General features: G+C 42.5%; 1 protein-coding gene across 1 annotated transcript in view; it reads right to left on the bottom strand.

The window, feature by feature from the left end:
- The window catches only part of GORASP2 (golgi reassembly stacking protein 2), a 30,774-nt gene continuing 17,488 nt past the window's right edge, over nt 922-14,207 (bottom strand). Inside the window, exons 6-10 of the mRNA XM_018064501.1 lie at nt 9,997-10,129; nt 8,221-8,344; nt 4,718-4,804; nt 3,579-3,689; nt 922-2,067 (exon numbers count right to left, since the gene is read on the bottom strand). Of these exons, the coding sequence (XP_017919990.1) occupies nt 1,721-2,067; nt 3,579-3,689; nt 4,718-4,804; nt 8,221-8,344; nt 9,997-10,129 (802 nt within the window). The 3' untranslated portion in view covers nt 922-1,720. The remainder of the gene's footprint in view (nt 2,068-3,578; nt 3,690-4,717; nt 4,805-8,220; nt 8,345-9,996; nt 10,130-14,207) is intronic.

Genomic DNA, 14,207 nt, shown 5'->3' with positions numbered 1-14,207 from the left:
CGACTGTCATCCTCACTGAGGGCTCATCTCAGTGTGTACAGTGCTATCCTCAAGTGCCCAGAGGACTGACCACCGACACCATCCCCTCTAAAAGGTCACGGTGAGTGGTCTCATGGTAGCGACACTCTCTTTCACAACTGTGCTTCTGGCCCCTGAAATAGAATACACCGTGTAAAAAAAAAAAACAGCTGAAGGAAGGAGAGAGTATCTAAAGTAAGTGTTCTCCACCTCAGGAAGGCCCGATGAGCCTGTCTGGGCCAAGTCTGTGCCCCTCTCCCAGGTGAGCACTGAGAATCCCCCTCTCCCAGGGCTCAGCGTGTTTTCTGTGCTTATCCACCCTGTTCTGGGCAGACGGTCCCGGGCTGCTGTCATCCTCAGATGACCTCACCAGAGTTCAGAATTGCTGCTTTGGAAAAACTACTGCTAAAAAATTTGTCTTTAAAGCTTAAAAATTACTTACTTGCTTCCCATGAAGGTAGCTCCTTAATATTTTTAAAAACCATGAGTATCTTTTAGAAATAATAACGTGCTCAACTTTACCTGGGCTGGCGTCTTCTCTTGTCATTTACTTTGAATGTAAGCCTGGCCCTGGAGGTGGCTCTACCCTAAAAACTGGTGGCCACTGATAACCCTAGTTTCCAGGTGGGTCTCAGCAGCCCTGTTCTACCCTCTTCTCCTTGGCAACATTCACGCCAGTGCAGGTCAGTAACTGATGGATCGCTTTCATCTTACTTAAGAAGCAGAAATATAACATGCATTTAATTTCATTCAGTAAATCAATTCCACATAACTTACCATCTCTTAGAAAACTTAGGAGAAAGCAAAGGTCAGACATGGAATTATATGAATGCACTGTGATCACTGGAGATTAATGACTGCACCATGGTGATCAGGAGTTGTAATTTAAATGTACCACAAGAAGAAAAGCGAAAGTACTGTAATTTATTGCTGTATCTATGCTTCCCAGTACAGCTATAATATTGTAAGTAGCTACAAAGTGCCACCTTCTGGTTTAAAACTGTGCAACATCTCCTTTATTTCTTTTTAAATGCCATTTTTTAGTGGACATATAAAGCAACAGCAGCAGTTATAAAATGTCTGAGTACTTTTGAGAGCTCAAAACAAATATCTGTGTATAGGCTGAATAAAAAGATGTTCAATTAATAGTGCACATTGTGTTAACTTTAATTAACATCTTCTGTTGGAATTTTCGTGTAAACCTTAATAGAGATGTGACTCACAGAGACCAAAAGTAAAATATCTTTTTGTTTCACGGCTTAGTGAGGTGGTCTGCATTCTTGCAAATGATTTACAAAATACAAGAAATGTTGCGAGTGGGTATTAGGCATAAAATATTACATTTCCTTACAGAAGGAGCAGCAGGAGGACAGGGAGCCTAGTGAACACCCCGTCACCACCTTTCCCACAGAGCTACACCCCAAGAACGGCAGTGGAAACCTGGCAGCAAGCCACCCTTACAATTCTTTTTGGTTTTAAAATACAAGCACTTCCTGACGTTTCCCTCCCCGGCCCGTGAGCCGCACTCCCACTTGGCAGAATACAAGCCCACATCCTCTTGCTGAGTTTTCCCTTAGAATTATTTACAGGATGCCTACAGAAACGGTACAAACTAGTATGAAATTAAAGAGAGTTTGCATTTCCAGACACGCTCCTGTGGTGAAACAAGCACACCGCGCCAATTCTGAAGACCGGTCCAAAGCTAAGGTGACTCAGAGGCAAATGCATCTGTAACCGTAACCGCTGAGATGGGCTTCTGGCTGGCTGTGGCGGAGTCGCTGACTCTGTCCTCCACAGTGGCCGGGGCCTGGCGGGCGGGGGGTGTCACGTCCACAGCGAGTGCGGAGGCGGCGTTGGCCCGTGCCGTGGTCGGGACGGGGTCGGAGGGTGGGCTGCCGGCGGGTGGGGCGGAGGACGGCAGCTCTGCGGAGCCCGCGGCGGGAGAGGCCTCCGGGACCAGAGGGAATGCCGGGAGGAACTCGGATGGCACGGGGAGAGGTGCGAGGCCTGCTAAGCTTCGGGAAGGCAGGGAAGGAAGGGGTGGCAAGCCTAGGATGAAAAGGCAGAGGTCATACATCCTCCCAGCACAGAAGGGCAACGGCCCCAGTCACACCATCATTTTCATCTGCATTTCACTAAGGAATGGAAGCTGAGGAGCGACAACACAAATCACCATCTCTGATTATCCCTGGCTGGAGGCTCAGACACAGGTAAATATTCACCACAGGACCCGCTGGCCAGAGGAAAGGTTCCCTCGTGCGACTCAGCCCAGCCCGGGGAAGACATGATTCTCCTGGCTAGGATGGACAGGAGCCCATCTGCCTGCAAGGCAACACACGGAGTGCTGAGCAGAACTCTGCTCTTCAAGCAAACTGTAGGTTGACTCTCAGCTGCACTCTGGACAGACAAGAGAACAGGAGGCACCGGGGCCAGGCCTCAAGCCAGAGTACTCAGCCTTTTTTCAAGCCCTCTGATTGATAAATCTGCGTATACTTGACAGATTTAAGAATTTTAAAACACAGAATGAAGGGAAAGAGTATTACATCTTCAAGAAACAAAAGGAAGGCAGGTTGTAAAACAGGTTTTGGGCCACCTGCGGCCCAGTCTGTCAACCTGTGGAAAGAGCAAAGCCACAAGTCTAAGAATACAGGGGTATCCCCCCAAAAGATGAAGGGAATGCTGAGACAGTAAACATTAGCCTGAATTTACTGACTTCATTTGTTTTTTAACCCATTGCGCCAAAAGCAAAAAATAGATTAACGAGGACAAGTAATGAATATATACAGATGATAAGCATTACAACAGGGGCTGTTATGATCTAAACAGAAACATGACAATGTATACTGTGGTGTAATAAGATCATTCACTGACATCACCGATGGGCCAAATTCTTGAGAACAGCAATTAAAAAGTCAACCCTGACGTGTGGCCATCTCAAAGCTAAAGCTTCGCTTTCATCAGTGCATAGAATCTGACTGTAAATACTTTGAATATCTGTGAACTTAACTATTTTTAGCTAAAACCTTGCAGTTTTTATTATAAAAACACTAATAATGAATATTTCTATAAAGCAATTATCCTTCAATTAAAAAAATGAAGAATATTGATCAAGCAGCAAGCGCAGCAAGCCCAGCCAGCCTGAGCCACGCAAAACACAGGTACCACCAGTGTCTGGATGGCAGCTGCCCAAAATACAGAGAGAATCACAGGGAGTTCATTCACTGCCACTGAGCCAACTGCATACCTCCCATCCCACTCAGCTCAGCGAGGCCACACCACTGCTCTTTATTTCTACAGCTGGCCTTTACAGAGCTTGAGCTGTCAGGGGCAGGAGGGAGAGAGAAAGAGGGATGGGCAGCCAGGCAGAGGAGCATCACAAAGACATTTCTCCTCCTCTTCTTTTTCAACCCTTTTAAATAAAAAAGATTAATTTATACCTGAAGCAGCTGAAGTTTGTTAAACGAATCTGCCCTTGCCAGAAAAAGACTGAAATAGAGGACTGCCTTTCCTGGAGAAAACTTTTTATTAGACAGAGTCCTATGGGAAAATGGGCAACATACCCGGGTTCACGAGTTCTGGTAAGCTGACGCCTGGCACGACAGGTGGGGTGGGCAGGTTGAGATTGGGGAGGACAGGCAGGCTCGGGAGACCGGCTGGTAAAGGCATCAGACCTGGAGAGAAGGCAGAGAACAAAAGATAAAGCGCCAAAGATAAACTCTTGCATACTGAAAAAAATACCACCCACTTCGAAGTGAAAATACCAGAAGTCCACTTACCCTGTGGCAGTTTTGTACCGTAACTACAGTAACAACAATAACAAAAGTCTCTCCCCAGTGAAGCATCTTTCTGTACCTACGTGATTAGATGGCTAAGTGAGTAAGGGTTAAAACAAACCTCTGAACCCAGGGCAAGAGTGATGCCGGCCTCAGTGTCTTAGAGAAGAAGCTGATTTATCTTAGCAAATAAGGGACTGATTTTCTTTGATGGTTGAGGTTTACACTCTCTCAGCCTTTTTTTTCCCCCCCTTTTCCCTTTTTAATTTCGGACTCACAGTTGCTAATAAAGAATCCCCATGTATATCTTTCACTCAAATTTCTCAAATATTAACATTTTGTCACACTTGCTTTATCATTCTGTGCGTGCTCACATTTGGTTAATGGCTTAGTATGTCTGTGTAATAACATCTTTAGCCACACAATTAAAGGCTCTCACAATGCCAACTATACTTGATCACTGAAATAATATCTTATCTCTATCTATAGATAAAAGGACTTGGTCTTCACTGGGAACAATAAGCGAAATAAACAAAAATCTCACCTAACATTAAAGTTACTAAGGACCCAAGCAAGGAGTGCTCGTCTCTAGGATACAATGTCGTATTCCTTAAGCACTGACCAGAATGCCCCAAGTAAGGAAGTGCTGACGAATGGAACATCTACACACTCCTTATTCTGGCCTCAGGCTGCTTGGGGGCAGAGAGGATGGTGGGCTAGGTTCAAGGAGCCCAGGGCTCAGCAGCTGACTAGCTGGTGACTGTAGCTCATTGCCAGTTGCTCTCACTTATGAAGTTATAGCAGAGAGAAAGCGAGAATAAAACATGAAAAAAGTCACCACATAGGGATGGATTTTTTTCACTGTTTCTAAGATGTAAAATACCAATAAAGCTTTTATGATTACATGTATGTCTCCTGCGGCTTACCTGGTAATGTAGTAGCTGGGTTCATTGGCGGCACAGATGTGAGGGACTGGTTTACTTGCGGTGGCAATAATGGTACTGTTGGTACACCTAAAATAAAAGCACAACCTTTGAAACATTTCAGTTGATAAAGAACAAGCAGACCGTCTCGGACAGTCTCCAGCCCCTTCCCTCCCGCCACTGTCAGGCCTTCCCTCAGTGAGACTTCATTCAGTCAGCTGGCCTCCAGCTGCGTCACTCCACAGCTCATCCACCTGCTCTGCCCTCTGCCCTTCGCAAGGGCTGTTAGCAGAGCATGGGCCAAGGGGGCTGGGGGCTCTGTAAGCCCACACCAGCTAAGTAACACCAGGTGTGAGTTTCACCCCTGAGAAGGGCTGGATTAGAAAACTGTTTTGGAATTTTGGAAATGAGACACAAGGATTCCAGTCAATCTTTATTGGGCTCCTGACCTAAAAGGTTATGTAACCCTGGGGCTGCTGGGGGCTATGTGCCCCGTGAAACAGTGAATGCTGGTCTGTGAAAGAGAATGATGTAGAGACAAGCGCACGTGGACCTCCACAGATGGGGAGAATGACCTTCCTGAATCTCCATTTCCTTCTGACCTTGGTTCTGTGACATGCCTTTGAAGCCTAGTACATTTCCATTTTTACTGATGTTAGCCTGAGGAGTTTATCTTCTTTACATTCAAGTAACTCTTAGGATACCACCTAATAAAGGTTATCTATTAACGCTTACCAGCCACTCAAGTGAGAAGTTTCACTGATATCCAAACAACAGTAATACTGCACAGGGATTTTGATTTTGTCTTACAGAGATCTGCCTAAAGCCAAAGTGAGCTGTGCCTAAAAGTAGGAAGCAACTATTTTCAGACAGTTTCATAAATTTATTTAGTCACGTATTTACTTTTCTGCAGAAACTGGAGGCATGGAAAATCAGAAGAGAATTCTCTGTTTTATTTGATTCTCAAAGGTGTTGAATGGTTGGTTGGTATGTTTAGTCTTTCAAGTTTGGCGGCAGGGTGGGCACCTGCTATATGTCAAGACATCGTTCTAGGCACTGAGGAACTTACAGAATAAAGAAAATAAAAATCACTACCCTCAGGAAATTTACATTCTGATGAGGTGCAGAAAAAGAAAGGGAGACAGGAAGTATGAGGGGGTCATATCGATTAATGCCATTTCAAAATGATATACTCATTTGCTGAAAATCCAGATTTTTCAAATCCACAGTGAAGTTTTTTTTAAAAAAAAACACACTTTTATGTTTCTACAGTTACTGTTTGGGCTGCTGCTGCTGCTGCTGCTAAGTCACTTCAGTCGTGTCCGACTCTGTGCGACCCCACAGACGGCTGTGTGGGCTACTTTCCAGCAATATAATCAAAGCAAAGATTGAAAAGTAAATACCTAACAAAAAGTGGTTTCTCATGTCATACTGCTGAATTCACTTACTCAAAGTGAAAATGCTGATTTCTTTCAATCTCCTTTAGAATTTCTGATTTATTGATATCTCTTTTACTATTCAATAACCCATTTTTCTACAGTGTAATAAGACCAGGGATCTCAGTGCATGTGCTTATAAGACAACACAAGTATAACTGTCATGTGTGAGGGAAGATTTAAAATAGAAACCACAAGGTGAAGAGACATCGGCTATCTCCTAAAGCCAGAAGAGCTCTCATATGCACTGGAACTCTCACTGTAAAGCCACGTGAGAGCCATCAGACACAGACTGGGTTGCCGCCTTGGGAAGTCTATTCAAGAATAAACTAAAGGACCACTTCTTATATCTGATGGGATATAAGTAAAAAACTCAATCTCACAAAAAGGCCTCAAATACTACTTGATGAAATAAAGTTTAAAATCTCTTCCAAATATACCTATGACTTGATACTGACGACATTAATATTTAATTTCATTTAGGAAATATTCTAAAACTAGACTGGTGATAACTGCACAACTCCATAAATTTACTAAAAATCATTAAATTCTATACTTTCAGTAAATAAATTTTATAGTACACAAATTATACCTTGATAAAGCTGGGAAAAAAACTCAGCAAAGAGTAGGGGGTAGGGATGAATGTCATACTGATAACTGGTGAAGCTGGGTGGTGGGGGGGTCTGTTGTACTTCTCTTTACACAAATGAATATCTGTATTTATTAACATTCATCTATTTTTGAGTATGTTTCAAATTTTTAATTTTTTATAAAAAATAAAAATTTCAAACTTATCTTAGAAAACAAAGACTCTGAAAAGACTTGGGATTTCAACCTAGGGGACAAACTCTAGGGACCAAACTGTTGACCTTAACTGCATCTTGATGGGTTGTTTTAAGTCCATTCCAGAACAAAGTGGAATATGAGCAGATCTGGAGTACAAATATTAAAAAAGAGAGCTCAAGAATAAAAGGATACTAATAAAATGAAACCATGGCAATATTTTATCCACTTATTCAACACTGATTGAGTATATAGTATACTCTTGGTATGATGAAGATATTTAAAAAAGGAAAGGGAAAAATAAACTACGTCAACATACCAAGTTAAGAACTGTATCATGTGACCAAGCAATTCTAATTTCTGGGTATATAATCAAGAAAAATGAAAACATATGTCTATGCAAAAACTTGTACACAAATGTTCATAGCCACATTATTCAATAATAGCCAAAAGGTAGAAACCACCCAAATGTCCATCAACAAAATAAGGCATACCCACGCAATGGAACATTATTTAAACATAAAAAGATAAAGTATTAACATATGCTAGGACATCAATGAACTTGGAAAACAGAACACCATTCAAGGTAAAAGAAGCCACAGAGAAAGGTCACAGACGACCACACCTATTTTATGGACTGCTTAGACTAGAAAGAGAAAGTAGATTAGTGAGTGCCTAGGCCTTGGGACCTGGGGGAAGAGAGTGACTGGGGGCAGGATTCCTTTTGGGGTAATGAAATGTTCTAAACTGAGGTGATGGTTGCAAACCTCTACAAAATATACTCAAAACCCCACTAAATTATACACTTTGAAATGGGTAAATTATATGCTATGTGAGTTACATCTCAATAAAGTTGTTGGAAAAAACCTAAAACACGCAAAAATGGAGTACAGCAGGTAGAACGAGGAGTACAGGAAAAGAAGAGGCAGGAGCACGCCCCCTGAGCAAGGGGTCCCTAAGAAGGAATGGTGAACGGCTCACTGCTGTATCCCCAGGGCACACTAGCTAGGGGGTATGCAAACATCTGCTGAGTAAACAGAGCAATCAAACTGAATTCAAAGGTAGAACACAGAGAAGCCCACGGTCTAACACTGGCTGAGAAGAGGTTTAAACGCATGTGGTCATTTAGTACCTACCAGCTTTCACAGACAGGGCCTGTCAATGCAGAGCACGTTGACAGTTTTCAAAGTACACTGGAATTAATTTTTAATATTCTACAGCTTGGGACAGAAAAGAATACCATGTAAAACAAACCAGACTGAAGACAGAAATCTATTTTCTGCATACCTGTGCTGAGAACATTACTGACAGCTGGTGGGGTTGAACTAATAGAAAGTCCAGACAGACTCTGTTCAATGTCTGTAGTTCCTGGTGGTGACAAAGACGGGGGATTAACTGAGGACAGCTGGACCTTCCAAAAAATAGAAAGAAAAAAGGAAAATTATTCAAGTTTACTTAAAATATACACATTGGCTCTCACTGGTCCTACAGATACTTTTTTGATCGCGTACAAACCGTCCGAACTTTTCACCTGGCACTCTGGCTTTCAGACACTCCTTCGTAATTTGGAAAGGTGCCAAGGATGTGACGCTGTCGACAACTCCCCATCCTGTCACTTCTGGCCGCTTAACACATGGCGTCTAGCCCGTCACACACGCTGTTCTAGCCACTTTGACACCAGGAGAGTCTTTCTTCTTCCTAGCCACCCAAAATGATTATACTCAACCCTTAAAACACCACTTTTTCCTCTTCTCTGATTTCTCAGCCAGATTTTTGTTTCTAATTTTCACTGTTCATGGAAGAAGTCAGCTGAAGTCTTAATACCATGAAAGATTCCTTAGAGATTTCTTATGATGTCTAACATTACGAGCCCCCCTTATCTTTTCTCATCAATGAATGGATGTGGGAACTAGATCTCTACCTTCAGGAGCATGGGGGAGGGGTATGAATGAATCTGTACGGACTCTACAAATAGGTGGATGAGTGATTTTCAGATTTCACCCCTGAGTCCTCCAGTGTCCTCCAGCACTTTTCAACATGACCTGCATTATGGCCCTTCTCCCCAGCTGCCGCTTCACCATCTGGTTTCTGACTGCCCGCAGAGCCTTACACGGCAGAAAGCACCGACTGGGGCAGCATATATGATAGTAGAAGTCTGAATATGTAACGACGCTGGCTCTGGCCGTGAGCCAATGGGTGGGGTGAGGAGAGGTTACACCTTCCCACAGCTCCTCTTCACTTCCTCTAGAAGTAGGGATGGCCAAACCATAAACCATAAAATGACAGCAGCCCTTTCTTTACAACCGCAGCATTTTCTTTCTGATTGTTTGGTTTCTATTTAGTCAGGCAGGCAAGAGTTAACTGTCCTGTAAGGCCTGCACAGGAAACATTTTAAAAGCCCCTAAGCCTGTACAAATACCTCTCGTACTCCTTAAACAGCCTCATGTTGATCATATAATTGTTACCACAACCCTAGCTCTCCTTGCTTTCTCAATCAGGTTCCTTGAAATTGTAAGCACCATCTGTTGTCACCTTAACCCGCATCAGTCACCCCCTCTCTCCAGTCAGTCGGCATTGGCGTCCCTGCTCCAGCCCAGGACATGTTTTTTCACTCCTCCTCACCGACTTCTCTGTAGTTCCTCACACAGCTGCCTATGCCCGCTTTCCTGACGCTCTGCTTTCTCCCTTTGGGCATCTCCTGACCATCCTTTGCTAAATCTCCTGTCTCTGCCTGTCCATTTAAATACTATGAACAGTCAAGATTCCAGCCTTGTTCCTCTAACCCACCCAAGCCCAACCCATTGTTTGTTTGTTTTTTAAATCAATGTCCATTGGGTAAATTACCCTCTCTATGTTGATGATTCCCAAATCTGTATCTCTAGCCCTGCCCTCTTTCCTGAAATCTAGAATCAGAGGTTACCCATCTAGGTATCCTACAAGAACTTCGAATCCTACACGTCAGTATGTAACTCATCTGCCCAGTTTCAGTAAGTGCTATCACCACACACATCAACTCATCTCGGTGGGAAGTTATGACATAATCAGGCAGTAAAGTTACCTTACCTCCGTAAACCCATCTTTAAGAGGAGTAATCGGTGTACCAGTCATCTGTCCTGGAAGAGAAATTTTCTTTCCTTCTTCAAATGGGCGTGTAGGTATTCGATGCAAATAACCATATCCAATGCCACATCCTAGGCTGCGAAAATAATTTTTTCTTAAAGTTATTGCTATCAATCACAGCTTATGTTTCTTTGAGGTTTTGAACAGAAAAAACACATCTCCATTCTTTTAAATGCTGACTCTTATCAGAGGTCTCGTCTGACCACCCTTTATGAAAAGCACGCTTCCCTGTACCACAGACACTAGCTTTACTCTCCTTTATTTCCCTTTAAGTATTTATCTCTATCCAACACACTGTATATTTATTTTCTGTCTCTGCCAATAAAATGTTAAGGGGGCAGAGACCTTGTTATGTTTACTGCCTTAATGGTTCCTGGAACATGGCAGACACTTAGTGATTATTTGCTGAATGAATGACATAGTCTTTCTACTCAAGAGCTCCAAACACTTTTGCATGCTAATGATATTCACACATCCCACAGGTCTACTTCAGAACCAACACATATCAATCCAAATGAATCCAGATTTCTTCTAATTCAGCATCCTAATGCCACCAGTGACATTTTTCTAATTAGATACAATCACAGTGCTTCTTTCCAGTCTGCTGACTTCCCCCATTCTTGCTTCCCTTTTCCCTTTAGAGAACTCCTCCCCAGTCACTATGTGCAATGCTGGTGGGACCGTCATCAATCAGGGGCCCTGTCCTGCCCCAAATTAGGCATGTCTCACGACCAGAGCCAGGCCAATCTACCTATCTTGCTCAGGACTGCAAACCTTACAAGTGACAGAAAAAACAAAACGGCTATATCCCTTTAGTAGAATACGGATGAAACTGCCAATTAGTTCTTCCTTTTAAGTCCCTATATAAGACTTTTCACAACCAGGTTTCAACATATGTTTCCATCACAATTGCTTATACTTTCCAAAGTACTTGTTCTGAGTAGGACATGTACAGATACCTCTGTGCCTATCCTGTTAAGGCATCTATTATTTCCATGGCTACTACCGCCACCACCAAAAGCTGAGAGAAAAAGCAGTTTCTTATCTGAATCTGATTTCATAACAGAGCTTCACATTACAAAATTACTTGTCTCCTCACTTTTTCTCCCTTATACCATCAAGCTGCAATTTTTACTCAACTGGTTCTCAGACTGATTTCGAAGAGAGAGAGATGAAATATACTGATCAATAAAAGCCTTTCAGAGGTAGATGCATTTAAAAACATTTAAAATGCATTTAAAATGTACTTATTAATCAAAAGAACTAAGTGGTGGTAGAGAAGGCACTTGAGGCAAGAGGGAAGCCCTCCTAAAATTTAAAGACAGCCCAAGAATGAAGCTAAGAAAAATTCTCTGCTGTAGTGAATGCAACATGGTCAGCCTCTGAGGAAGGAATGAAAACCAGAGGCACACATATACCAGTGGGGGCAGACTCAGGAAGGTGGTGTATAATATGGGCCTGTCTAAAGCAACAGCTGATCAACGGCATAAAACCATGTCAAAAGGAAAAATGTCTTCCACAGAAAAAGAGAAACTGCTAGTCTAGAAAAGAAGGGTGCCAAGAACAAGCATGTAGCAGTATTTAGTCAGCATAATCAAAAATAAACAAACTAGTAATGTTCTTTGTTGTTAAACTTCATCTAGAATCTCTTCATTAGACCATGATTTCATGCACACCAAGCAAGGTGGAGGTAGTAGTGGGCTCTAAGAATTCTAACTGGAGAGGAGGCATTTTTCTATTGTAAACTGAAAATCCAACATTCTAATGAATACAGAAGTTTATTTGCAAATTTAGTTTATATGATACAGTCCCTCTAGAATGAAATCAATTTTGAATACCTTGAGAAGATCACCTTTCTGACAAACCTGGACATTGGAACATCGTAACTTGATCAAGTACGGGCCCCAGACAGGCCAGATTCTCTGTCCCATTTTCTTAAATTGCAGTAAGTCAGCATTCTGGTGGCAGCATACGTTCAGCTGGAGAATCTCAGGTTTGTGGCTTAGGGTACTGTGAGCACACAGAGGCCTTCTCTGTTTGCATCAACTAAGGTCATCCTTTACCTGGCAAGCGCTGGATCTTTTACAAAACATTGGGAGCAGTTTCCAAATTCTAGCCTTTCTTATAAATCTAGCTTACGCCTAACAACTCCTCAAATTTAAAAAGGTTCTTAGAACTTTCGAAATAATGAAAAATTTGTACAATTTAAACAATAAAAGACCTACAGATATAATATTAAGTAGGAATGTTGTGCTTTGACTTTTTGAAATTAAGAAACTGACTCGAAGAAAAGTCCCAGAAAACTGATTTTATAAAGTTTGCTTTTCTGTTTGGCTTGACGCTCTTCTAAACTGCTTTTTGTTGTTTCAATTCTGTCTGAATTTTAGTGGAAAGTGGTCTGTTCATTTGTGAAAGCCAACAGTTTCCTCCAAGTGCTAAGAAATTTCCCCAGCAGCTAGAGAAATTACACTGTATTGTTCTACTGCTGAGGAGAGAACTGGGAAAATAAGACTGAAAACTATTTTACTAAAATAACAAAACAAAAGTTAGTTTGTACTTCAGTTCAGTTCAGTTCAGTTCACTCGCTCAGTCGTGTCTGACTCTTTGCGACCCCAGGAATCACAGCACGCCAGGCCTCCCTGTCCATCACCAACTCCTGGAGTTTACTTAAACTCATGTCCATTGAATCAGTGATGCTATCCAGCCATCTCATCCTCTGTCGTCCCCTTCTCCTCCTGCCCCCAATCCCTCCCAGCACCAGGGTCTTTTCCAATGAGTCAGCTCTTCGCATGAGGTGGCCAACGTGCTGGAGTTTCAGCTTTAGCATCAGTCCCTCCAATGAACTACCCAGGACTGATCTTTAGAATGGACTGGTTGGACCTCCTTGCAGTCCAAGGGACTCTCAAGAGTCTTCTCCAACACCACAGTTCAAAAGCATCAATTCTTCGGTGCTCAGCTTTCTTCACAGTCCAACTCTCACATCCATACATGACCACTGGAAAAACACAGCCTTGACTAGATGGACCTTTGTTGGCAAAGTAATGTCTCTGCTTTTGAATATACTATCTAGGTTGGTCATAACTTTTTTCCCAAGGAGTAAGCGTCTTTTAATTTCATGGCTGCAGTCACCATCTACAGTGATTTTGGAGCCCCCAAAAATAAAGTCTGACACTGTTTCCACTGTTTGCCCATCTATTTGCCATGAAGTGATGGGACCAGATGCCATGATCTTCCTTTTCTGAATGTTGAACTTTAAGCCAACTTTTTTGCTCTCTTTCATCACGAGGCTTTTTAGTTCTTCTTCACTTTCTGCCATAAGGGTGGTGTTATCTGCATATCTGAGGTTATTGATACATCTCCCAGCAATCTTGATTCCAGCTTGTGCTTCTTCCAGCCAAGCGTTTCTCATGACGTACTCTGCATATAAGTTAAATAAGCAGGGTGACAATATACAGCCTTGACGTACTCCTTTTCCTATCTGGAATCAGTCTGTTGTTCCATGTCCAGTTCTAACTGTTGCTTCCTGACCCGCATATAGGTTTCTCAAGAGGCAGGTCAGGTGGTCTGATATTCCCATCTCTTTCAGAATTTTCCACAGTTTATTGTGATCCACACAGTCAAAGGATTTGGCATAGTCAATAAAGCAGAAATAGATGTTTTTCTGGAACTCCCTTGCTTTTTCAATGATCCAGCGGATGTTGGCAATTTGATCTCTGGTTCCTCTGCCTTTTCTAAAACCAGCTTGAACATCTGGAAGTTCATGGTTCACATACTGCTGAAGCCTGGCTAGGAGAATTTTGAGCATTACTTTACTAGCATGTGAGACGAGTGTAATTTGTGGTAGTTTGAGCATTCTTTGTCATTGCCTTTCTTTGGCACTGGAATGAAAACTGACCTTTTCCAGTCCTGCGGCCACTGCTGAGTTTTCCAAATTTGCTGGCATACTGAGTGCAGCACTTTCACAGCATCATCTTTTAGGATTTGAAATAGCTCAACTGGAATTCCATCACCTCCACTAGCTTTGTTCATAGTGATGCCTTCTAAGGCCCACTTGACTTCACATTCCAGGATGTCTGGCTCTAGGTGAGTGATCACACCATCGTAATTATCTTGGTTGTGAAGATCTTTTTTGTACAGTTCTGTGTATTGTTGCC

This window comes from Capra hircus, chromosome 2 (genome assembly GCF_001704415.2).
Source record: "Capra hircus breed San Clemente chromosome 2, ASM170441v1, whole genome shotgun sequence".
Lineage (NCBI taxonomy): Eukaryota > Metazoa > Chordata > Mammalia > Artiodactyla > Bovidae > Capra > Capra hircus.
Note: the sequence above shows the minus strand (reverse complement) of the source record. Positions and strands in the feature narration are given on the sequence as shown.